The 26,403-nt window shown below is 41.0% G+C and overlaps 2 protein-coding genes, 1 long non-coding RNA gene and 1 pseudogene across 3 annotated transcripts in view; 3 read left to right on the top strand and 1 right to left on the bottom strand.

Annotated features, from left to right (window-relative positions):
- The window catches only part of tmed5 (transmembrane p24 trafficking protein 5), a 6,887-nt gene extending 2,470 nt beyond the window's left edge, over positions 1–4,417 (top strand). Inside the window, exons 2-4 of the mRNA XM_027171281.2 lie at positions 206–303; positions 396–576; positions 2,876–4,417. Of these exons, the coding sequence (XP_027027082.2) occupies positions 206–303; positions 396–576; positions 2,876–3,094 (498 nt within the window). The 3' untranslated portion in view covers positions 3,095–4,417. The remainder of the gene's footprint in view (positions 1–205; positions 304–395; positions 577–2,875) is intronic.
- Positions 1–21,960, bottom strand: part of LOC125138999 — a 23,149-nt gene extending 1,189 nt beyond the window's left edge. The window contains exons 1-2 of the long non-coding RNA XR_007138089.1: positions 21,576–21,960; positions 7,339–7,496 (exon numbers count right to left, since the gene is read on the bottom strand). This is a non-coding gene — a long non-coding RNA (uncharacterized LOC125138999). The remainder of the gene's footprint in view (positions 1–7,338; positions 7,497–21,575) is intronic.
- On the top strand, positions 5,294–7,236 carry pigc (phosphatidylinositol glycan anchor biosynthesis, class C). Its single transcript, XM_027171266.2, has 2 exons — positions 5,294–5,827; positions 5,987–7,236. The coding sequence occupies exon 2, from the start codon at positions 5,990–5,992 to the stop codon at positions 6,869–6,871; it is 882 nt and encodes a 293-aa protein (XP_027027067.1). The 5' UTR covers positions 5,294–5,827; positions 5,987–5,989; the 3' UTR covers positions 6,872–7,236.
- The window catches only part of LOC113658715, a 40,801-nt pseudogene continuing 27,663 nt past the window's right edge, over positions 13,266–26,403 (top strand).

The raw sequence follows: 26,403 nt of genomic DNA, 5'->3' as shown, positions 1-26,403 counted from the left end.
GGTAAATCCAGAAGTGGCTACTTGAGCTTGAGAATGAGTATTTTGATGTTGGATTGTCGTCTGAACAAATTCCTCCTGAAGAGGTGAGTTTCCACCACACCTGACTCTCTCTGTGTGTGTGTGTGTGTGTGTGTGTGTGTGTGTGTGTGTGTGTGTGTGTGTGTGTGTGTGTGTGTGTGTGTGTGTGTGTGTGTTGAATCTGCAGGTCCTGGATGGAGCAGGACTGGACGTGGATTTCTACCTGTCCTCTCCTACAGGTCACATTCTGGCCTCAGACTTCAGGAAGTCTGACGGAGTTCATACGTAGGTTTTTTGTTTTGTTTTTTACTTTTTTTTACTATTATTTTTCTTATTATTAGTATCATCAACATTAGATATCTGGTGTTCCTTCTCAGAGTGGAGACAGAGGAGGGAGACTACATGTTCTGCTTTGACAACACCTTCAGCGCAGTGTCTGAGAAGATCATTTTCTTCGAGCTCATTCTGGACAACATGGACGATGGAGAAGATCCCGAGAGCTGGAAGGAGTATGTGCAAGGTGCTGACCTGCTGGACATGAAGTTGGAAGACATCATGGTGAGAGAACACACACATTCTTAGCAACCTAGCATTGAGAATACCTCTCGAACCGTGAAAATAATCATGCTAGAGCAGATGCAAAACAAGAGCAGGAAGCAAGACCTTTCTACTGGAATTCATTTTCATCATTCATTTTTAAAAGTACGGCAGAAGCATGTGGCAAAAATGTTATCTACAATGCAGCAAATAAATTAGAGCACGAACATATGATTTAATGGGAAAAAATACTTCAGCTTTAGTTTGTTGGTAACTTTATACCTCAGGATTGAGAATAAATCAAAGATAAAGCAGAATTCGCCAAGTGCAAAGCCTGAGTGTTTCAACGCTCAGCAGTTCTGTCGCTTGCTTTTGGCCCACAGGATAAAAATAGGCTCCAGATTATATGATTTGTTTCAGGAAGTTCATGATCGAAACCGCAGATGTGCAGGAAGTGTTTCTGAAGTAGCACAAAGGGATTCATTCATTTTACCAAAGACTATAGTAATACTCAGAGTGTGGAGGTGTGGACAGAGAGGCATCGTCAAACTCGTGTCTATAACCATCCAGAACATCTCCTGAACATCAGACATCACCGACCACACAGAACCTCACACACCGTCACTGACCTCACACACCGTCACTGACCTCACACACCGTCACTGACCTCACACACCGTCACTGACCACACAGAACCTCAGACATCACTGACCTCACACACCGTTACTGACCTCACACACCTTCACTGACCACACAGAACCTCATGTCACTGACCTCACACACTGTCACTGACCACACACACCGTCACTGACCACACACACCGTCACTGACCACACAGAACCTCACACACCGTCACTGACCTCACACACCGTCACTGACCACACAGAACCTCAGACATCACTGACCACACACACCTTCACTGACCACACACACCTTCACTGACCACACACACCTTCACTGACCACACAGAACCTCAGACATCACTGACCACACACACCTTCACTGACCACACAGAACCTCAGACATCACTGACCACACACACCTTCACTGACCACACACACCTTCACTGACCACACAGAACCTCAGATATCACTGACCTCACACACTTTCACTGAGCACACAGAACCTCAGACATCACTGACCTCACACAACGTCACTGGCCTCACACACCTTCACTGACCACACACACCTTCACTGACCACACAGAACCTCAGACATCACTGACCTCACACAACGTCACTGACCACACACACCGTCACTGACCACACACACCGTCACTGACCACACAGAACCTCACACACCGTCACTGACCTCACACACCGTCACTGACCACACAGAACCTCAGACATCACTGACCTCACACAACGTCACTGACCTCACACAACGTCACTGACCTCACACACAGTCACTGACCACACAGAACCTCAGACATCACTGACCTCACACACAGTCACTGACCACACAGAACCTCAGACATCACTGACCTCACACACAGTCACTGACCTCACAGAACATTATACATCACATCAACAGAACTTCAGCCAAAGACCTCCCATTTGTGGAACATGTGTTCAGTTCTCATAAAAAGTCTTCACTGTTAGGCGTTTAAAAGAGGAATCCAGTGCTTGTGATGTCACCAGTTCAAATACTTTTCCACATTAATCAAGTTCACAAATCTCAAGATACATTGCAAATTTTAGAGAAAAAAAATGCTGCAACAATCACAAAAACCTTTGAAATTCTGCAGTGAGAATTAAATCATTGCTACAAATGGAAGCACAAAAGAAATCAAAGCTGTCACTCAGACAGGAGAACGATCTGTTTCCTTCAGCCTGTCTGACTCTTCTACATTGTTTAGATCTGTGTGTGTTTGGAGCTCACTCTGCTTGTCTCACTCTCTGTTTGTCTCACTCTCTCTCTGCTTGTCTCTCTGCTTCTCACTCTCTCTCTGCTTGTCTCTCTCTCTTTCTCTCTGCTTGTCTCATTCTCTCTCTGCCTGTCTCTCTCTACTTCTCTCTCTCTCTGCTTGTCTCACTCTCCCTCTGCTTGTCTCTCTTTCTCTCACACACACTCTCTGCTTGTCTCACTCTCTCTCCCTCTGCTTGTCTCTCTCCGTCTCTCTCTGCTTGTTTCAATATCTTTCTCTCTGCTTGTCTCAATCTCTCTCTCTGCTCGTCTCACCCTCTCTCTCCCCCTCTCTCTCTGCTTGTCTCACCCTCTCTCTCTGCTTGTCTCACCCTCTCTCTCTGCTTGTCTCCCTCTCTCCCTCTGCTTGTCTCTCTCTCTTTCTCTCTGCTTGTCTCACTCTCTCTCTCTCTAGGACACGATAAACAGCGTGAAGGCGAGATTAGGGAAGAGTCTGCAGATCCAGACGGTTCTGAAGGCCTTCGAGGCGCGTGACCGCAACCTGCAGGAGAGCAACCTCGATCGCGTCAATGTCTGGTCCTTCACTAACATGATTGTGATGGTGGTGGTGTCCTGCGTGCAGGTCTACCTGTTGCGCAGCCTCTTTGACGACAAGAAGAAAACACGCACGTAACCTCTGCTCAAAATCCAGGACTGAAAAGAGAAAATGTCTCTTCCTCTTATCTGTCCACTCTAGCTGAACCAAGAACACCCTGGATTCATTTCTCAGTTTAGAAAATAAGACACAGATCTTATCTGAGCTGCTACAGGTGACCGACCTCACAGTAAAAAGGACATGATGGGTTTTTAGATTAAAGTATTAACAGATATTGTCAGAGCTTCTTATAGCATCATTTTATATCAAATAAATACACACATCTACACTGATATTTCTTTTCTTTCCCTCTTTGCCCCCAGATCACACAGATGACATATTACACGATTTGCCCTCTCACTTTTTTTTTTTTTTCTCCGAAGCAAACCTGTTCAATCATCTGCACCACAATTGTTTTTCCTGTAAGATACCCAGGGAAATGTTTGCTTTGGATGTGCTGTGGAAGAGCGATAGCAGAGGAAGCCTCAGCACAATAGTGCTTAGAAGTAACCAATAAAAAAAAAACAAAAAAATCCCAGCGGCTGTGATTTAAGACCTAATAACAATGCGTCTTTGCGAGCGCTCCCTACTGGGGCAGCTGCCCTCATGGGCGCTGGCTGTTTTTGGCCCAGAATTCCTGTATCACCCCAGAATCACTGCAGAGCAGATGAGCAGATCGTGTGACGGCCCTCCCTGACCGCAGTCTCTCTCTGGAGCGAGTTCTTGAACGACATTTCAGGCTTTGGAATTTGTTGGTATGAGCTCATATCGGGCTCAGCTGAAGCCGACCTTGGGCGTCCACTATGAGATAAGTACAGCGTCTGAGCTCACATCCGTAACAGAGCCGTAAACGACGTGTTTGGAGTCACGGTGACTTTAAACCCTCCTTCTGTGACGTATCTACAGGAAATATTTCCATTAGGAAGATGAATAAATCAATGTCATCAAACGTTAAAAGCTTCTCTAGTTTTCACAACTTCATAAAAAAACGAATGGCTTTATTTACTTTCCGTCAAATACGTATACGTACCTCGTCCCTCCTTCATATATCCTAAGCTCTTTTTAAGGGATCTATATTTTATTTTGTTTTTTTAAGCATGTACACTGTAGGCTGTTTAATACCTACTGATATCTGATGAGTATAGAATGTTATACTGACTCTTCATCAGTATTTGTGGAACCCTCAGGAAATCTAAGTAGTTTAGACATTTGTAATGTGCGTTTAGAATAGAAATAATCTTAAAAATAATGATCATCCTTTCTTCAAGATATATTGTTTGCCATCTAAGAGTTTGGATTATAATTACAGTTATTGTATAGTCGTGCTATTAGTGAGCAGTAATAAAAACACTGATCTGTGCATTAGATGTGTGCATGAGTCTTTTTTTTACTCCTGCAGTTAAGATTTTGAGATGAATGTGGTAAGTGTGGTAAAGATCCCAGGATCCAGGTCCTGATGCACAACTCTATGCCATATGATGAAGAGGAAACATACTGAAAGTCCACCAGAGTCAAAGCATTTAAATTTGAATGAAAGTTTTCTTTCAGTTTCACTCAGGATTCAGATTATTAAAACCTTGTATGATGAACTGGAAAGTCTAGTGTATATCTTTGTGTTAACTATTTGTATTGCACACACACAGAGGGAGATTTTAGGAAAATGTCCTTAATCATGCAGAGATACAGAGATGTGTTCAGAGAAGCCTGAGACACGCTGACCTTAAAACTTACCATGCATACAAATAAAGATTAATGCATACAAATAAAGATTAAAGTTTCACATCAGTTAAATGTCCAGCTCCATGCTTTAATTCTATTATCTACCTTCTCTGGATCCATGACATTGGTTCCTGTATTTATTTATTTATTTAACTCACTCTCCTGATTGGACGCAAGCACAGTGCAGGAAAAGTGTAATATTCATTCATTCCCGCTTTTCATCCGAACTTCTCGGAGCCTGTGCCTATCTCAGGCGTCATCGGGCATCAAGGCAGGATACACCCTGGACGGGGTGCCAACCCATCACAGGGCACACACACACACACACACTCCGGAAAATTTTCCAGAGATGCCAATTAACCTACCATGCATGTCTTTGGACCGGTGGAGGAAACCGGAGTACCCGGAGGAAACCCCCGAGGGGCGGGGAGAACATACAAACTCCACACACACAAGGCGGAGGCGGGAATCGAACCCCAACCCTGGAGGTGTGAGGCGAACGTGCTAACCTCTAAGCCACCGTGCTTATTATACTTATTATAAATCTCCATCTACTTTGTGGCTATTTCTATATTTCTAGTAGATTTCCAACAGGGTTGAGGTGTGAAATATTTTCTGTCTTCCTTGAATAGAAATGAGAACTCTACACATTCCCGGATAAGCGGTAGAAAATGGATGGATGGATATTTCTTTTTTCCGAGCTTTGATGCATTACACTCTTTCAGCAGAGGGGAACTATGCGCATTGCGCGCTTCCTGTTTTTAATATGCGTCATTTCCGGGAGTTCCTACAGGACACGGAGCCGGCTCCGTGAATGTTTTGAGCTCTGGTTAATAACGTGTTTAACAGATTTTATGGCTCATTCGTATTTTAAAATGTTATCGTGTAAATTGTGTGTAAATGAGCCGATAATGAAGTTATCAACCCGGGATTAGGTCGAAATCCGCGTCTGTGGAAAACGTCTTGTTTCCCGTCATGCACTTTTTCCTCATCCATTAACATGGCAACGTCTCAACGGATTACACTGTAAATCATCATTAACCCACTGCAAAGGTAGTGTTTGTGTGTAGTTTGTGTGTGTGTGTGTGTGTGTGTTAGAGTGTGTGTGTGCACGCACTGTGGAAATTGTTACTCATACTCCACTGTACATACAGGATATAAGGGCTTCAGATGTGGTCTAAAACTTTGCTATGTCCTGCATGTTGTTTACAGGCAATGGGCGCAGACAACGATGCAGGTGTTACTCCAGCTGTGCCATGGCGTAAAGTGCTGTACGAGCGACAGTCGTTCCCTGACAACTACGTGGACAGTCGTTTCCTTGAGGAACTTCGACGCAACATCAGAGTGCACCAGTACAGCTACTGGGCAGTGGTTCGAGAAGCCGGGCTTGTCTCTCAACAGCTCTCGTGTGTGGCGTTGTTCCTCACACTTTGGTCCTATATGGAGCAGGGAAATGTGGGTCCTTCGGCACTGCTCTGTACTGGGCTGGGATGCTCTGTGCTGGGCTACACTCTGTACGAGGTTCTTGGTGGTGGAATCGGGCGAGAGCGGACGCGCTGCGCTGACCTGCAGAGCGCTGCCGTGTTCATGGCCTTTACCTTTGGTTTCTCGCCAGTGCTCAAGACATTGACCGAGTCTGTGAGCACAGACACGGTGTACGCCATGTCCGCTGGCATGCTCATGGCGCACCTGGTGTCTTTTCCGTACACACAGCCGAGCCTGCCAGGCAGCCTGTCTCTCAACGCTGCGCTCTTTGCCTCGGTTTGTTTGGCATCGCGTCTGCCTGGAACCCTGCACACCTTCGCCATGCTGAGCTGCGCCCTGCTCATCTTTGCACTCTGGCCGTATCTGCTGCAGCGACTGAGACACGCGGCAGAGTGGACGTTCCCCTGGGCAGCCGGGATGGTGTGTGTATGTGGAGTTGTAGGTGTTGGTACTCTGTGGCCTGCTGGAGCTCTTCTCCTGTTTCTAGCTACTGTAGTACTAACTTTTTTGTGTCCACTGCTGCTGGTGCGTCTACAGAGACACAAAGACAACATTCACGGGCCATGGGACGAGGCTGAGATCAGAGAGGACTTGTCCCGCTTTCTGAGTTAACGTGAATGTGTGTGTTTCACAGGACGGGCCACATTTAGCCTAAATACGAAACATCTGCTATAAATATGTCTTTAAGATTGTACACTGCCTGTTTTGGGTGGCAATGCAAAATATATAAATAAATAAGGCAGATCGTGTTGTATGTTTGGCCCTTTTACATTTAATCTCAGGGAGAGCACTGCTTTAGGAATGGAATAAACCAACGACTAATTGTTTAGTCTCTAAAGTTTAAAATAACACGAGGCACAGTTGGAATCTGGACCAGTATTTCTTAAGATGCTTTTTTAAAATACTTGGAAATATGATTACTAACATGCTAATAAATGTTGTATTTACTGTACATGTAATAAAGATGATGTTTTCAAGGTTGTCATAAAGTGTGTATTTTACCCGAACAAATATTTATCTACTTGAACGATCAGATAAATTGTTTTTCGGAGCAGATGAAGGAGGAATGAAGGCTATACCGGTTTGCTTGGAACTTGTGGTATTAAAGTGAAGAGCTGACTGTGCTGAGGCGATGGAGGGATGAAAGAACAGATGGCAGGGGTTTGGTAGACGAGTGATGTGAAGTAGTCCTGAATAGAGATCATTTTTGTCGACTTTGTCGGCTGATCGTTCAAACCTAGATAAAAAGACATATTTACACATTTATTGAGTGCCATGTAAACTGTCTGTATAACTGTCTAACTGTCATATCCAAATGACACAACCTATTTTTCTAATTCTGTTTACGTTTAGGGAGCGACTCTCTAACTTAGCTATCTAAACAAACTGGATCTTGTGACCTAGAATATTTCAATATCCAATATATCATCTTACCATGTAGCTAGCAAGGCCATTTTCCAAGTACAAACACAGCTTTGAGCAGCCTGAACTTAGGGCCTATATTTCAAGTAATGTAAAACATTCTGAATCTTCTGAATAAAATAAAAGTGTTTTTAATCTTTAAGAAAAAAATTAAAAGACTTTTGAGCTGCCCCTTTTTTAAACATTAGCTACATTAATAACACATGAACCTTAGGCAAAAAGAACATTTCAAGTAAAATAGAACAGGGCAGAATTGAATGAATAAAAGAAAAGTGCAGAGCTTTGAGCAGCTCCCTTTTTCCTCTCTCCTTTCCACCTCTCCTTACTCCCTTTCCATCTTCCGTTCTTCCTAGTGAGAGAACTGGGCATGTAACTGTCCTGCCAGCAGTTTGAATCTTAATTGTCCTGCCAGCGTAATTAGGTGCATTACTGCCACCTTCTTCTCTGGAGTATGGAACAGAAACAATCTGCTTTTGATGACGCTCCTGTCGTATCTAGATTAACTGCGCATGAACGAAATATTTATCTTTTTATTAATATCAATAATTATATAATCTTTTAATATTAGATTATAATAAGGAGATGCTTAATATGATAATATTAGAATTTTAACGGGTCCGGGCAGACCCGTCACACACACACACACACACACACACAGACACACAGACACATATATATATAAATAAAAAATTTGTATCTCTAATATGATCGGTTATGAATGCAATCCCTACATGATATAAGCTGGCTCAAATATATTAATATAGACACTATGTGAAGGCTTATAATAGACCAGATTTCAAAAGAGCTCCTTTTTTTTTTTTAATTGGCCTGCTCTCTAAAATAAGTGTTTGTATTTTCCTAGCTCAATGTTGCTCTGAGATTTGTCCTGAATCACTCTTCAGATAAGATTCCTAGTTAGGCTTTTTAAGCTAAATTAGGAGCTCTTGGGGCCCTCGAGTAGATAGTGGACTCAAGGTGGCACGAGAAAGGGGACAACCCTGAACAAGGTGCCATCTTATTTCAAGGCACAATCATATACACACTTGCAGAACTCTCACACACTACAGACAACTTAGAGATGCCAATTAGCCTACATTGCACTGGATCTGTCTGACCTACTTTCCCCGTACCGCCCTGTCCGGTCCCTTAGATCAGCTGAACTTGGTTTGTTGTCCATCCCTCCTTTCCGTCTGTCTACTTTTGGTGGAAGGTCATTTAGTATAAATGCTCCTCAATTATGGAATTCGCTGCCTCCTACACTACGAAACATCACATCTGTGGGTGCATTTAAGTCCCAGTTAAAAACATATCTATTTAACAAGCATTTTGGATAATGCAATTATATGTATTATGTGTTGTGTATATGTAAGTGTCTGAATGTACTGTATTTGTGAAATGTAAAGCGACCTTGAGCTATGGAAAGGCGCTATATAAATAAAACTTCTTTTTGGATCAGACAATCATTGGTTTCTGTGAACTCACAGAGCTTTCTTTGGAGCATGTTGGCTGACTAAGTTTTTCACCTTCATTCTCCCTGATTGACAGTTGTTGCTTCATAGAAAATTCTGATAGCAGGGGAGTTAAGGTAGGTTTGGAGAGGGGGAAGTGAGTGAATTGGATTCTTTATAGAAAGTTTTTGTTTTTATACTATTATTCTTTGAAGCTGGAGTGATTTTGAAGTGGTTTGATCCACCTCACTTTTGTCCAAAGTAGAAGCAAAGTGGTTATGTGGCCACTAGAGGTCAGTGTAACCTTGAGTTCTGCTGAAGATGAGTGCAAGGAAATTAAAAAGGCAAAAATAAAATAATATGTTAAGGGGTGGGTGATGGGGGGGGGGGGTTTCGGAGGCAGAGCACCAAAATGAAGTATTTGAACCTCATAATTAAATACAAAAGGAGGAGGAAAACTGCAAAAAGGTCCACTTTTTGGGAAAAAAAGACCCCCCCCCCTTTCAATAGGCTGGCTACGGCCCTGCTTTCTGCTTTAGGATGTTCTCCCATCTTTCATAAACTTGTTAGGAAACGAACTGTAGGTCTGATGAGTGCAAGAATGAGCGTATGGTGCACTATAATGGACAGTGATCCCATCCTCAAGCCTATTGTTCCCAGGTTAAACAACATGACCAGGATAAAGCAGTTACTGAAGATGAAAGAAACAAATTATTATATTATGTTTTTTTTTATAATAATGATTATATGCATTAAAGTAGCCTGAGGTTTTTCACCTGCATTATTCACACTGTTACATGATGGCCTGTTTAGAGTCATATTATTTAAAAGATCTCAACGATGCAGCCAAAGTGATGGAAAATATCATTGTGCATCAGCACCACAAGCCATCTGTCCTTCCCTACTGTTCACAGAGGCCTGTGGATATGAGAGGGTCAACTACATGCCGAAGGAGATGAGGAGAGAGGAATGAATTGCTTATGAGAGAGAGAGAGAGAGAGAGAGACAGACAGGGAGAGAAACAGACAGAGAGAGTGAGAGTGAGAGAGTGTGTGAGAGAGAGATTGAGATTGTTTGGATCTTTATTTTAATTTGAAAGCAGTTAACCTTTACATATGCTGTCGCATTCAGCGTTCAGCAAAATGCTAAACAAGCAGCACTGACTTGCCCTTATTTAGCAAACACGAACATGGGATTTTAGAGCACAAATACTCTATAGAAAGAAATATGTTTCTTTATATGTGCCCTATAGGGTTCTCTTATGTGCAGGGGAACATGACAAAATGCCCTTTAGGGTAATCATGAAGCGATGTGAAATATGCAAGAAAGATGCGAGAGGAAGTGGTTTCTAGGAGCATTATTGCATGTTGGAGTATCTTTAGAATTTTCTTCAGGCAGTATGTGTCTGCCCCTGCAGTTGTGTGTGATCAGAGAGTACAGCTGATGAGGTGCGGGCACCGGAAAGACTAAAGGATTAAAGTGCCGCTGCATTAGTTACTTTAGGTAGAGAAGAATTCCCACTGATGCCATGATCAACAGGTAACCAAGCAGCATTGTGAGTAATGTGGGCAGCTGTTAGCCCAAATGAAAGTAAAAAAAAAAAGTCTAAATAAATCTTGTGCACGGTTGATCATGTTTTAATTATAAAAGGCTATATTGAAAAAGAGGAGTTTCGAGGTGGAGAGGTTCACTGCTGGAGAACCATTGTTGGTCTTTACATGTATTGTGTCACTATACACGTTAAAGATGGCGCCGCGAATGGCAGCCTCAGTGCTTAGTTCCATTCTGGACAGACCAGGGACTTATGTGAGGATCCTGTTTGTGGACTTCAGCTCTGCTTTCAACACCATCATCCCATCACTTCTACAGCCCAAATTAACCCAGCTCTCTGTGCGCTCCTCTGTCTGTCAGTGGATCACCAGCTTTCTGACAGACAGGCAGCAGCTAGTGCGACTGGGAAAACTCAAATCTAGCACGTGCACCGTCAGCACTGGCGCCCCCCAGGGCTGTGTTCTCTCCCCACTGCTCTTCTCCCTGTACACGAATGACTGCACCTCTAATGACCCCTCTGTCAAGCTCCTGAAGTTTGCAGACGACACCACACTGATCGACCTCATCCAGGATGGTGACGAGTCTGCTTACAGACTGGAGGTTAGGCGGCTGTCTGTCTGGTGCAGCCTTAACAATCTGGAGCTCAACACGCTCAAGACCGTGGAGATGATAGTGGACTTCAGGAGAGACAGCATTGTCACAGCAGTGGAGTCATTCAGATTCCTGGGAACCACAATCTCCCAGTCATCCAGGTGAAGTTTTCTGAAAGTTGTTCTCAAGGCACATCATTCTCCCAGAAGACAGAACAGTAGAAGGAGGATGGTGAGAACATTGCTGATAACACCCAGCTCTGCCCCCCTAGTAAGCATAACAAAGGGGTGTTATCTCCCTCACATCTCACAGACAGATATTGTAGGTCAATCTGCGAACTCTGGTATTCATTTCCTGCAAATCGGAGGATTCCTTTTAAAACTGATGTCTCTAATAGTGCAGTGTTGTTACACTTGGTGATATATATATATATATATATATATATATATATATATATATATATATATATATATATATATATATATAATAAAAACTGAATTTAATTTAATTTGCACAAGTTCAAAACCCACAGTGTCACAAAACACAACATCCATCTGTCTGTCTGTCTGTCTCTCTCCAGTGTGTGATAATGACATTAAAGTTTCAGGTCCTTCCCACTATCCTCCTGCTGGATAGGTACAAGGTGAAAGAGAAAACTGCTTCTATACTCTTAAAAAAAATGTTGTCTCTGACCTGTAAAGTCAGGGTCAGAAAGTGTTTGAGATCAAAGCCCCATCTTCTGGTTGTGCCCTGGTATTGCATTACAACAGCTAAGAATGGGGGTGGCTACATTAGAATATTCAAACGTCCTTGATTGCCTGTAGAGAGGGGGGCTCATGACAACCGCTCATGACAACTGATGAAAGTGTGATGAATGCCTGACTAGCGCCTGTCAGGTGTAGGAAAAGAACAATTTTGAGCCGCTACATCTGTATGTGTGCGATAAGTGTACAGTGTATGTGATTAGTGTACAGTGTGCAATAAGTGTACAGTATGTGTGTGATGTGTGTACAGTATATGTGATTAGTGTACAGTATGTGTGAAAAGTGTACAGTATGTAATTAGTGTACAGTATATGTGATTACTGTACAGTATGTGTGGTTAGTGTACAGTATGTGTGTGATACGTGTACAGTATGTGATGAGTACAGTGTATGTGATAAATGTACAATATCTGTGATAAAAGTACAGTATGCGATAGGTGTACAGTATATGTGATAAGTATACAGTATATGTGATTACTGTACAGTATGTGTGTGATTAGTGTACAGTATGCGTGTGATAAGAGTACAGTATGCATGTGATAAGTGTACAATATGTGTGATAAATGTACAGTATGCAATTAGTGTACAACAGTACGTGTGTGATGTGTGTACAGTATATGTGATTAGTGCACAGTATGCGTGTGATAAGTGTACAGTATTTGTGATAAGTGTACAGTATGTGTGATTAGTGTACAGTTTGTGTGTGATGTGTACAGTATGTGATTAGTGTACAGTATATGTGATTAGTGTACAGTATGTGTGATTAGTGTACAGTATGTGATACATATACAGTATGTGTGTGATTAGTGTACAGTATGTGATAAGAGTACAGTGTATGTGATAAATGTACAATATCTGTGATAAAAGCACAGTATGTGATAGGTGTACAGTATATGTGATAAGTATACAGTATGTGATTACTGTACAGTATGTGTGTGATAAGTGTACAGTATGTGTGATCAGTGTACATTATATGTGGTTAGTGTACAGTATGTGTATGATAAGTGTACAGTATGTGATAAGAGTACAGCATATGGACCACACTTAGACATTTTGAGCCTGCACACACTCTAGAATAATGTTATCTTATTGCTTATCGACATGGTGACGCTCCTGGTGATACAGCTTCCAACTCATCTTGAAATTTATCCGTGTGGGCGGAGCCAACAGTGTGCGCGATTCTGATTTGTGCGTTAGAGCTAACCGCTATCGAAGGGGGAGGAGTCAGAGGCCTAGGAACAGCAAGAGAACTAGAAGCAGAAGAGCAACAGCGAGAGAAGGTCGGCTGTAGGGCTGTAGGGCTGTAATGCTGTATAGGGGCTAGAAACACACACCCCCCCTCACACCCCAGTTAATCTTAATTTACATTACTTTTAGCTTAACTTACTGCTGGGTTGCGTGTAAAAAGAAGAGAGGATGTTGGTCCCTGTGGGAAGATAATGAAGAGGCTGTGTGTGTTGTTGCTGTGCCTCACTGTAGCTCTCCTGTGCTGGTAAGTTGACAGCACGAACACTAGCTGTTTATAATTTTTAATAATCAGACTTTCAAAATATTTGCAATGGGGTCGTAGCCAGTGTTGTATAAAGTACTAGAAAGCGATACTTGAGTAAAAGTACAAGTATCGTACTAGAAAAAGACTTGGTAGAAGTGAAAGTCACCTTTTAGAATATTACTCAAGTAAAAGTCTTAAAGTATCTGATATTTACTGTACTTAAAGTATCAAAAGTAATTTTCTGGTATTTAATGTACTTAAGTATTTGAAGTAAAAAGTAAAATTTCAGTGATTTTCTGTAGGAATAAGAGCAGGGGCAGTTCTAGGGTTTCATCTTTAGGGGGTTTTAGCCCTCAGTGAGAATTTAAAACAAGAAGAGTTTTATATTATATATTATATGACTACATAGTAAGCCAAAAGTTATGGTATTATTAAATGGCAAAAGTGGACACCAAAATTTTCTTGAATCAGATCAGTTCATGTATGTGTGCATTCTCTACAAACAGTGTGTCCCATGAATGCAGTCATTAATAAAAAAATTATTCACAAGACGAAGACCAAATCAGTAAATGTTATTTTTATTTAGTATTGAATGGATTGTTTGCATTAATATGTTGTTTGTGCTACAACTCTGGTATTAAGAATAGTGACATTTCACTGCTTTTGGTTGCCATCTTTGCGGCTTTCAGCCGATTAACGTTATAGATGAACGCCTCCAGCTCTGACTGCGCGTGCACGCTGCGCGTACCTGTGTTTCTCCGTAGAGCGCGCGGAGCTGTGTAATACAATCTAGGAGCAGTGATTCGCCAAACCTCCCTTATTGCAGTCGCACACATTTCTTCTGATTTTATTTTGTAGTAACGAGTAACGAAGATGCTTTTTTTTTTTGCGAAGTCTTTTTATTGTAAACAAAGTCAAATAACAATACAATCCCATTTTAGTTTTTCATCGTGAAAAAAAAAGGAGTAAAGTAAATGTATTACAACAACAATAATAACAATAATGGAAAGAAAGTAAAAAAAAAAAAAGAAAGAAAGAAAAGAACAAACCACCCCCCACCCGCTTACCCCAGGTCCTGGCCCTTTTTAACTATCGGATACAAGTCATTTAAAATTTACAAAAGAAGAAAACCTAATCCAGCAAAACCTGAAGGCCCATGAAATATGAAATAAACGATTGCCATTTATGAAAAAACTTGGAGGTATTACCTCTTATGGTATATTTTATTTTCTCAAGCTTAATAAAAAATGCTGTATCCTTTAGCCATTGTGAGTGGGATGGTGGGACAGAGGACTTCCACTGAAGAAGAAGGCGACGTCTGGCCAACAATGATGTAAAACTAATAACTTCTTTTTGGATATAGTTTAACTGAGATGCTTCATCTGGAAGTCCAAATATAGCAATCAATGGGCAGGGTTGCAAATGTACTCCCAGAATAGTGGACATCGTGCTGAAATAACCCGACCAATAATTATATAGTTGTGGACAGAAGAAAAACATGTGACTCAGGTGGCATTGTGCGTTAGAGCATCTGTCACATTTGTCCTCGACATCTGGGTAAATTTGAGACAATCTATATTTAGAAAAATGCACCTTATAAATGACCTTAAACTGGATAAGTGCGAGACGAGCACACGAAACATTACCAAAGCCATTCACAACACTATCCCACCACCCGTCCCCAAGCTGAAGTCCCAGCTCTCCTTCCCAAGCAGCCTTTGTTTTGGAGGTAGTTTGGTCACAGAAATCCAGAATATGTTTATAAATCTCAGAAACAGCACCTTTTCCTTGTGATTTATACGCAAGCAAACCTTCCCAGTGTTGGAGAGGTGGTGCTGAGGGAAAGCCAGGAAAACATTTTTGAACAAAATGCCTAACTTGAAAATATCTAAAGAGGTGGCTGGCAGGTAGCCCATACAATGACAACAAATTAGCAAAACTGTGAAAAAGTCCCTCTGAATATAAGTCAAGAAGACAGTGTATACCTTTGCTATACCACACTAAGAAAAAAGAATCCAGACACGAAGGGGGGAAAAGATGATTGCTACATAATGGAAAAGGAGAAGCAGTTACAAACTTGAAACGTTTCCTAAATTGATACCAGATTTTTAGAGTATTAAACACAACAGAACTTTTAACATACAAAGAAATGTTTATTTTTGTTTTTTAGTAATGTTTTAAAGTAATTTCACCCAACCAATAAATTTATTACCAAAACCAAATTTTTTTAATACAGCGAATAAATACTCCCACTCTACCCTATCAAAGCTTTTTCGGCATCCATTGAAATCACAATCCCGGGACCGTTTCGGAATGTACAGTATGAATAATATTTAAAAGAGTGCGAGTATTAAAAAATAAATGGCGTCCCTTAATAAAACCGTTTTGCTCCTCAGAAATAATGCTGGGCAATACTCTCTCTAAGCGCAGAGCTATAGTTTTTGCCAGAACTTTAACATCAGCATTTAACAAAAGATAGAGGCCTATAACCACACAAGGTTGGATCTTTGTCACTCTTCAAAAGAAGAGCTATTGAAGCTTGGGTCATAGTAGTTGGGAGCAAACCATTTTCCAAGGATTCATTAAACACTGACAAAAGTAGAGGTGCTAATTTATTAACAAATTTTTTAAAGAACTCAATAGGATACCCATCAGGTCCCGGGGCTTTATTGGACTGCATCGCTTTAATTGAGAATTTTATTTCTTCAAGGGAGAGTGGGGCATCTAGTTCTTGTACATGGTCAGAATCAATGGTAGGGTTTTCAAGATTGTCCAAAAACTGATTCATAATATCAATATCATCCGGAAATTCGGATTTATACAAAGAGGTATAAAATGATTTGAACGTGGCATTAATTTCTACCGGGTCTGTAACAATTACATTAACATTATTATTAATTTTAGGTATCAAACGTGAGGCAGATTGACGTTTCAATTGGTGAGCCAATAGTCGATTCGCTTTATCCCCATGTTCATAGTAAGTGCCGCGTGTCTGTAATAACAATCACTCTACTTCCTTAGTGGAGATCAAATCAAATTCTGTCTTAAGGTTAAGACGTTTCTTAAACAGTTCTGGAGAGGGATTGGATGCGCATTCTTGGTCAAGGATACCAATGGCAGAAGTGAGTTCTGTAAGCTTGGTCTTATGTTTTTTATTATAATGTGAAGAGTATGAAATAATCTGCCCCCTAAGGAAAGCCTTCAGTGACTCCCAAAGTAAAGACGATGATGTAAGTTCGTTCTGATTGAAAAGGAGAAACTCATCAATAGAAGTGGACAGAAATTCACAAAATTTGTTATCTGCCAACAATAGAGAATTAAATCTCCAAAGGGGGGGGGGGGGTAGATCTCTGTGTGGACAGCTGAATATCCAGAAATAGTGGTGCGTGATCTGATATTAAAATACTTGAATAATCAATGGCAGCAACAGATGAATTCAAGCTGTTATCTATGAAGAAATAATCTATTCTCCAGTATGACTGGTGAACCTGAGAGAAAAAGGAGAATTTTTTAGTTAAAGGGTTACGAACTCTCCAAGGGTCAACCAACCCATTCTGATTCATAAAGTCAGAAAAGGATTTTGACATAGCTGACTGAGATATTGGTCGTGAACTAGATCTATCTAGCACTGGGTCAAGTACACAATTCAAATCACCTCCAAAAATCAATAAATGAGAATTTAAATGAGGTATGCTACTAAGTAATCTGTTGGCGAATTCAACATCATCAAAGTTAGGTGCATAGATATTTACCAGCAGCACCTTTGTTTGCATTAACATGCCTACAACCATAAGATATCTGCCATTTTTATCAGCAATAACATCAGTAGGTAGAAACTGAATATTTTTATTGATCAAAATAGCAACTCCTCTTGATTGAGTTAAAGTTAGAATGAAAGACATGCCCTATCCAAGAAGCCTGCAGCCTATAATGATCTTTAGATTTGAGATGAGTTTCTTGCAAAAACACTATGTCAGAATTAAGCCGTTTCAAATGGCTAAAAATTTTACCAATTTTACGTTTAGATGGGCTACTCATGCCACGTATATTCCAGCTAGTGAAACGAACAGATGGGCCTACACCAGGATTACCGGAATTCGACTTAACAGTACTCATTTAAGTGCACATGAATAGTACCAAATGGGAAGAAAAAAACGACAACTATACAAGAACAAGAGAAAAAAACATTGATGCCACGTGATTGTGACATCAACTCGGAGAATAGCCTGAGACTAAGCTGCAGTAGAGAGATAGATAACTCCCACAGAGTCTTAATACTGAACATTAGGCAATATTATTAATGTAAACCCCATAATAGGAACAGGAAGTAAACACACACCGATATTGCCGTATTACTGCAAACTGAACCGCTACCCAATGTTCATCGTTTTTATATACTTCCTGGCCTCTTCTGCAGAGACAAAGTCTTTTTCCACGCCTTTATATGTAATCCGCAAACGAGCCGGAAAGAAAAGACCATAACGAACCCCTTCCAGACCGCGCAATTGCCTCCTGACCTCATTAAATGCAGCTTGATCCCGGGCCACCTTGGCCGTGTGGTCGGGGAAAACGGACATCTTTATTTCACCCACAGCCTCTTGTCGTCTCTCTCTGGCACGCCGTAGAACATTCTCACAGTCGCTATAATAGTGAAACCTGGCAATAACAGTGCGCGGTCGCTCACCTTGTTTGGGCTTCGGCTGAGAGGTTCTATGTGCTCGGTCTATCAGCGGTGTTTCATCAAGTTTAAAAGTTTCCTTAAGTAGGGTAGAGACAACTGTATTGTTAATGACGGTATCCTCAGGAATCCCGACTATCCTAATATTATTTCGACGCGACCGAGATTCGAGGTCCTCACACTTATTTTGCAGTGAAACAAACTCCGCGGTTAAATGTGCGAGTTTGTTTTTAAGCTCTGCTATATCATCAGTACAGACGGAGAAAGAATCCCCCATTTCTCCCACTGTACCTCTGAGTGCGGCCAACTCTGCGTCTGAAGCGGCCTTATCGTTCACCAACTGTGTTTTTACTGACTGTAGGTCAGCTCTAATTGTGGACAAATCATCACCCAGTGCCGCACGAAGTTCGGTCTTAAAAATCTCAGCAATGTCTTGCTTTAAAGAGATTAGCAGTTCTCGCTTCAGGGACTCCGCATCAATTACCTGGGCGACTTCCCTGGGAGAGGTGGAGCTGCGGGGTGAAGACAGAGCCCCAGGGTCCGGGGTCGCTACCTGTGTAGCAGGCCTCAGTTGTTGGGTTGTGGTGGCACAGGTTTTTGCTGTTTTACCAGCCATGATATGTCCGTGGTGAAAAAAGGCTTTAACACAATATCCCAGGGGTGCATATATCAAAAAGGTAATCCAAATTGCGATATAAAATAACAATTACCATAAACTCTGCAGGAGTCTCAAATCACACATCTTACTCCATTGGCTGCTCAACAGCGCCCCCCGTAACGAAGACGCTTAATGGAAATATAATGGAGTAAAAGTTTACATTTTATCTAGGAAATGTAGTGGAGTAAAAGTGAAAGTTGACTTAAATTTAAATAGTGAAGTAAAGTACAGATACGTGACATTTCTACTTAAGTACAGTAACGAAGTTTTTGTACACCGTTACATTACAACACTGGTCGTAGCGATGCCACTTTTTGCGTTTTGAGCTGATCACTCATCCACTATTAAGATGATAATAATAATAATAATAATAATAATAATAATAATAATAATAATAATATTAGGGGTCAAGCCCCGAAGGGGCGTAGACATCTATTGTTATCGTTCGGGTTCTTCTTCTTCTTCCTCTTCTGCTATTGAGGTCAATGGCAGCCCATAGAACCGTACGTAGGAAAGTTATGAAATTTGGCACACATGTAGAGGCCAGTCTTATAAGTTACTATAGCAACTTTGGTGTGTCTAGCTCAAACCCTCTAAACACCAGTCCAAAACAAATTGGGTGCGATTTGTCACACACACACACACACACACACACATTTTTCTAGTGCTAGTTTACCTATACACAAGATGACAGGTATTCATTTTTGTTTGTAACTTATTTTAAGTAGAAGTTGTAGCTTCTAGAATGAGAAACTTCCTTTTAAATCCTCCCACATAACGGCCCCATCTAGCTTCATTTAAAACTTTCTTTCAAGTTATTTCAGCCAAGAATTGTAATAATATAGATGTACAGTATGTCTTGAATCAAATATCTGACTTTTATGCTATTTATCCAGATCCCTCTTTCAGCTTTTTTGTAATTAATAACAACCTACTTATTTTTTAGTCCTTTATCAGTTAATCAGTTAAAGCTAACCTCTGTTCCTCTAACTAACGGTTTCTCAGTACTGAGGCAAGCTATAATTAGCACTATTTGCCTTGTGTGTGTATTAAGCTGCAGTGGACGAGCTGCTCCATGAGATGGAAAAACAGCAGGTCGCTCGTGAGTCGGAGCAAACTGCCCAAGAGTGTTATAGTGTTACAAACAGGCTTTTTAGAGAGCTCTGTGAACTTTCTCTTCTTGTTAGGGCTGATTATGAATTTAGGTTGTGTTTGCTTATTCAGAAAACACTTTTTTTCACTGCTCAATTTCAGGAGCTGTGACAATTTCCCTATTCTTAATTGCAAATCTTGGCATCATTTGGTGACAAAAAGAGACAAATACAGAGTATAGAAGAGCGAGCTGCACATCACACTTGCTCATTTTTCTTTTAAGGACAAAAAAAAACTTTTTTGAGCACTTGGTTAGGAAAGACACTTCAAGAAAGAGAAAGAAGTAAAAGGTGAAGATGAAAGTGCACAAGAAGCCTAAAATATATGAGCACTTTAATGGCAAAACGTTTAGAGGAAGTAGAAGTGCCCGGTCATTTATTCTCAGCAAATATTTTTTATTTTAATACCAGTGTTGCTACAGTGGAATTTGAAGTCAGGCATTTCATACTCCATACTCGATGCACGCCAACTCAAGCAGCTACAAGCAGTGAGAAGGAACACGCTTCTTTCAAGCAGATGTTTAACCATAGGTCCTTATATTACTACTGTTAATTGTAAATTTACCATTAGTAACCAAACAACGACTGAATGTGAAGTGAATAGGTGAGTCATCATCTACACACGTCATATGACGCATCACGCATGCAGCACATGGCTAAAAACAAAAATCTCCGTTAACCTCACTGGTTTCTTTGTAACTTTTAGAGGGCACCCTGTGGCCTTGACACCTAAACATGGTCACAGTTTGCTACTAAACAGCTGTTCTAGTAAGTGTAAATGTGCTGACATGTAGTAATCCTCAGACAATGTACATTTTATTCAATTTGAAACGATTGTCCTAAAAAATTGTGAGTGACCGTCGTGATTACAAGGTCTAACCCTGATGCTACCTCTCTCTCGTTTGAATTCACAGGCATTTGTATGTGAAAAGGCACTGATAGAGCTTTCCTTTCTGTGTGTTACTTCACATCTGTTCAAAAAGATGCAACTTGCTGACCACAGTTTAGTTCAGTTTAATTTTTATAGGACTTTATGCTTTGTGACAATATCAATTGTTAAGTCATGTTATTCTAGTCTGTCTTGTTATCAAATGTTCACTGCTAAAAGAAATATGAAGTCTTCTGATAAATCGTAAATGATACGTTGGTCTAGACCGCCCTAGAGTTATCATCCAGACTGACGTACGAGGCGCAGAGGTAATCCGCATGAGGAAGCACCCTCCTGAGTCCCTTGTCTGGTCCGTGGCAGAGCCGCTGCTCAGGAGTATAACAGTGTGGCATGAGCACGGTTGATAAGTCAGACACTCAGTAGGATAAGCATGCTGTATCATAATGTTTTTATATTTTGCTTGAAATGAGTTACAAGATCAACTGAGGATAGCTGTAGACTGTAATTCTGTAACTTCCTACATCACTACTTTTGTTGGACTGCAGTGAAGAGAGAAGGGACACGGAAGAGGCACAGAGACTGTATTAAAGTTAACAGTGGGGTGGTATTTATTTTCTCATCAACATAATGCAGTACTAAAATTTGGAAATCAGAGAAAATAAATAGTTCCTACCTTTAAGGGGTCGTTGGGCAGAGGTCCAGGCTCCAAAACTAGGCAGCAGGAGGGGGACGGCAGGATAAAGGTGAAGCAGCCATCTCTAGGACCGTAGCGAAGGCTCAGCCGGCAATGATGTGTTAGATGTGTTTGTAAAAGAATATGAGAGACAACAAGCATTAGTCCTGTTTGGTACGCCCCCCTTTCCCCCCTCCACCCGCTGAGCCTTGTTTCCTGCTGTTCTTTCCTCCTGGAGGGTGAATGCTCCAGCGGCGCTCCTGATTGGCCCGTGATTTTCGGTGGGAGTTTCGGCCGCTCCGCCCCGCTCTCATTCCCCGCGGCGCTGGCCACGGTGCTGAAGTTCGGTAGCTCGCGCTTAGCGTCGCTGGCCAAGGTGCTGAATCGCGGCCTTTTGCACTCTCCCGCTTCTTGGCTGCGGTTTTTCCTCCATGCATTTGCGGCGGTGCATGTGCTGCGTCACAATATAAAGTATTTATTCCAAAATGCAAAAAAAAATGTAATCATTTTATTTCAAATCATAATACAGAATAGATTTTTCCATTTGTAAGATTCAGTACAAAACTTGAGCATCAGCCTTGGAGTTCTGTAACCTTAAATACATTTCCCAAAGCATTACCTCATTTGGCTTTATAAGAGATAAAATAGATATCGAAAAGAGACACATGATATCGAAACTTGTTTTCCTACCTGTCCATATTACCTGTGTTTATGCCAGTTTCCTCATGTTTGTTGTGTTTAAGAAGCGCAGTGTGTTTTTATTGCACGTTTCTTTTTTGTTTCTCCAAAATTAAAATAAACGGATCACTGGAAACCTGAACACGTGAATGGTGATAGTGTGAATGGACTCGGGTGTTGCTTGGGAGAACATGTGGTTTTAGTTGGTGGTTTAATTATTGTGTTTTTTTTAACTCTTAAGCTTGTGTTATTGAACGCTGTGCATAAACGCTGGACATAAACATATAGAGTATAAATATATAAAGTGAGCAGAGCATCTATACAGGAGGCTTCTCGTATAGGCTGCGGTGCTGACAGCATGCTAACCTTGCCTGCATGTGTGCAAGCCAGATTTGTGACTGTGTGTGTATCAATTGCAGTCAGAAGTCCCAGCTGTTCTCCACACTCAAATGCTATTTTACTAAAGAAGTGAGAGTGTGAACGCGTGGTGGAGGAGTGGCAGGACAATCCTCAGCTCACGTATAGACATGCCACAGAGAAATAAGGCGGAGCAGCTACATGCAGTGTGCATGTGACACCAGCCCGTGCCCCATTTTACTTATGGCGGAAATAATCCGAGTGGTTTGCATGAATATGTGTGACGTAACTCTGGGTTCACAAGCAAATGTAAAAAAGTTCTGTGAAAGGGCGTGTGAGGCATGTGGTAGCCTAGTGGTTAAGGTGTCGGGTTGCCAATCGGAAGGTTGTGAGTTCAATTCCTACGTCCACTAAGCTGCCACTGCTGGGCCCCTGAGCAAGGCCCTTAACCCTCAATTGCTCAGTAGTATAAAAAAATGTAAGTCGCTCTGGATAAGGGCGTCTGCTAAATGCTGTAAATGTAAATGCATGTGTGACCTCTCCTCTACAGCGCTGAACACGCTTTCTCTCATTTGGTATTTACACAAGTTAACATTTAATAGAGGTTTACAAATCGAGGGTTCAAGGAAAGTGCACTTCATATACTGAATACTACATCTTCTTTATACAGTGTGGAGTCAATGAACATTTAAGGTGGAGGCTTCTAAAGTTTTTGCGTTTGTGAGATTTCATCTGAAAAATATTAGTCCGCTTTAAAGGTGTGTACGGTAGATGAGTACTCAAACAGGTAATTAGGTGGGTTAGGCATTTGAAGGGATTATTTGTATATTTATTTATTTATTTATTTATTTATTTATTTATTTATTTATTTATTTATTTATTTTTAATCTTACTCCTCACCCATCCCTCTTTTCCTGCTCATTCCCATTTGCAAAGCTCCACCCCATGATTTGTAGTATAGACCTATAAAATGAATGACAGGAAACACATCCAAATAATAACAAGCTTTCAAACTAAAGTCAGGATTTTCCCAATTTCTTTTTTCCAATTATTTATTTTTGTGTTTATTTATGCACTTAAAAAAAGTTGACTCTTGTGCCATCATCACTCAGCAGACTCTGTTAACAATAACTTTCACATTCTACATTGCTGCATTAAAATCTTTCTTCACAAAGGAGCCGAGCTCATGAAATGGCTGTTGACTTAAGCTAAAGCTGTTAACCTGCGAATATAATGGCACGGTTCCGTGGTGAAGGTATCGGGTGTGGACATCTCAAAATGTATGGGCTGTTAAAGATCTGTAGCTTTGAGCAGACAATTGAATTTCTTCGGGCAAAAACAACAATGCCTTCCTTTGTGTTTTTTGTATTTTTGAAGGTGTTTACCTGCTTACTGAGTCTAACGTTTATGACCGTGTGTTACAGGTCTCACAGTCGTCATGTCCAATGTTCAGAACAGCCGTCTTCACTCCCAGAACTCTCTGCACGGGATAGTAACCCGCACACGACACAGGAGAACGGGGCTGATGACAAGGTAACAGCTTCAACCAAACTGCACACAAATGCAAATACTACAGCTTAAAAAAAGAGATCCGGGTCTGAAAACCCAACCCTACAGCTAAGCAGCCCAGCAAAATTCACTGCACCACTTATCTTTTTTTAAAGTTTTTTTGTCTGTAAATATCTCCAGTAGAAGTAGTATTTTATGATTTTCGAATTGAGATGAAGTTACCTCAATTGTAAAGAGGCCATCATCTCTATTCAATTCAATTCAATTCAATTCAAGTTTATTTGTATAGTGCATTTTACAATGGGCTTTGTCTCAAAGCAGCTTTACAGAATATAAACATAGAACAGAAGGTAAACATAAGAAAAAATATAGAGAATTAATATAGTAAAAAATTCAAGATATATATAGTGGACAGTGTGTGTGTGTGTGTGTGTGTGTGTGTGTGTGTGTGTGTGTGTGTGTGTATGTATGTATGTATGTATGTATGTATGTATGTATGTATGTATGTATGTATGTATGTATGTATGTACATGCATTTATCCCCCAATGAGCAAGTCTGAGGTGACTCAGGCATCAGTGGCAAGGAAAAACTCCCTTAAATTGGTAAGGAAGAAACCTTGAGAGGAAGCAGACTCAAAGGGGAACCCATCCTCATATGGGTGACACTAAAGGGTGTGATTACAAATATACAGTCATCTCTATCTCTATGGTACATGGATACATGATAATTGCACTTATGCAGTGAAGACGAACTGCAAATATACTTAAGTGATGTTTAACATCAAACAGGAAATGCCACCTCTAACATTTATTGTAGCAATGCCACTTCAAATTCATTCATTCATTCTGAGTTCCTGTACAATTCCTCCCAGCTATGAAGTGAATAGGTTTTAGGGAGAAATTCCCATTAAGGAACCTTTATTACTTCTTACTTCTTAAAACCCTTTACAATAACCAGGTTGGTCAGTGAAGCCCTTTACAATAACCAGGTTGGCCAGTAAAACCCTTTATATGAAGCAAACATGTCCAATTTTTAGCATGAGTCCGGCCTTTTTTTTCTATTTCCAGTTTTTCTATATTCATTATAGCATTGTATAAGTTAAACTGCAGCTTCAATGTTGTCTTGTCCTGTGTGAAGGTGGCTGAACCCGAAGGAGGGACTGATCCCCTTTTCCCTTGTGAAGAGGACATCCCTACCTTTTATGAGTGGATGAAGAAAGTGATGGAGGTGGAGGAGAAGAAGAGTAAGAGATTATTTAACCCAAACACATGCACGGACACACGGACGCATGTATACTCCCGCATAAACTATAAAGCCAAAATCATGTGGACACCTGACCATCAAAATCATGCGTAGATCTTCCCCAAACTGTTGCACAGAGCTGTAAGCACACACACAATTTCCCTTCCCTAATGCTGATCTCATGGAAAGCCTTTCCAGAAGAGTGGAGGTTACTGAGGGATGTTCAAAAGCACGTGTGTGTGTGTGTGTGTGTGTGTGTGTGTGTGTGTGTGTGTGTGTGTGTGTGTGTGTGTGTGTGTGTGTGTGTGTGTGTGTGTGTGTGTGTGTGTGATGGTCAGGTTTGTACAAATGTTTGGCTATATAGAGTACATACATGTGAAAGATGCTTTATTACTGAGACTGTACGTTAGGGCTTTCACAACACAAATACTACTCAACGTGATCGGTTTTAATTATCATTTAATAAACATCACTAAACAGAGCTGCTGTAGTGTGATGTGCTAAATGATATGATAATGGTGGCATTGCATTTTAAGACCCAACGAGACACCTGGGTGAAAGATCGGAGCCAGCACTGGTGAGAAAACATTTGTTTCTGGCGCGATGTACGACTCGCGAGTCACCTGCGAGTGACGTACTTTCGTTTGGGAGGAGTATAGTATGTGGCTCTAACAACCACATTCATTTACACCTGACCAGTTTTATCTGAAATGCGTCCCAGTGCTAAAGGTGCATTGAAGGCTTTTGGGAAGGCAGCTTTTGGTGGCCTAAAATTTGCAGCATTCTGTGAAGCGGTATCTAGGCCACAGCACTGTTCTGTTCTATTTAATTCACTTAAACACTTTATAACTTTGTTAAAACTGCTCATTTGTATTCTCCTTCCTTTTGTGGCTTTGGGAGCTGTTTTAGGAAGTGGAGCATGCAGAGTGCAGTAAATGAGCATGACCTCATGCACATGGTCACACACTCAGAGCCACCTTTAATAGACTTGTCCAATTCACTCAAGCAGATACACATTTGCTGTTAGAAATGTCTTTACTG

The sequence above is a fragment of the Tachysurus fulvidraco genome, chromosome 16 (assembly GCF_022655615.1).
Source record: "Tachysurus fulvidraco isolate hzauxx_2018 chromosome 16, HZAU_PFXX_2.0, whole genome shotgun sequence".
NCBI lineage: Eukaryota > Metazoa > Chordata > Actinopteri > Siluriformes > Bagridae > Tachysurus > Tachysurus fulvidraco.
The sequence above is the reverse complement of the archived record's forward strand: the minus strand, read 5'-3'. Positions and strand labels throughout refer to the sequence as shown.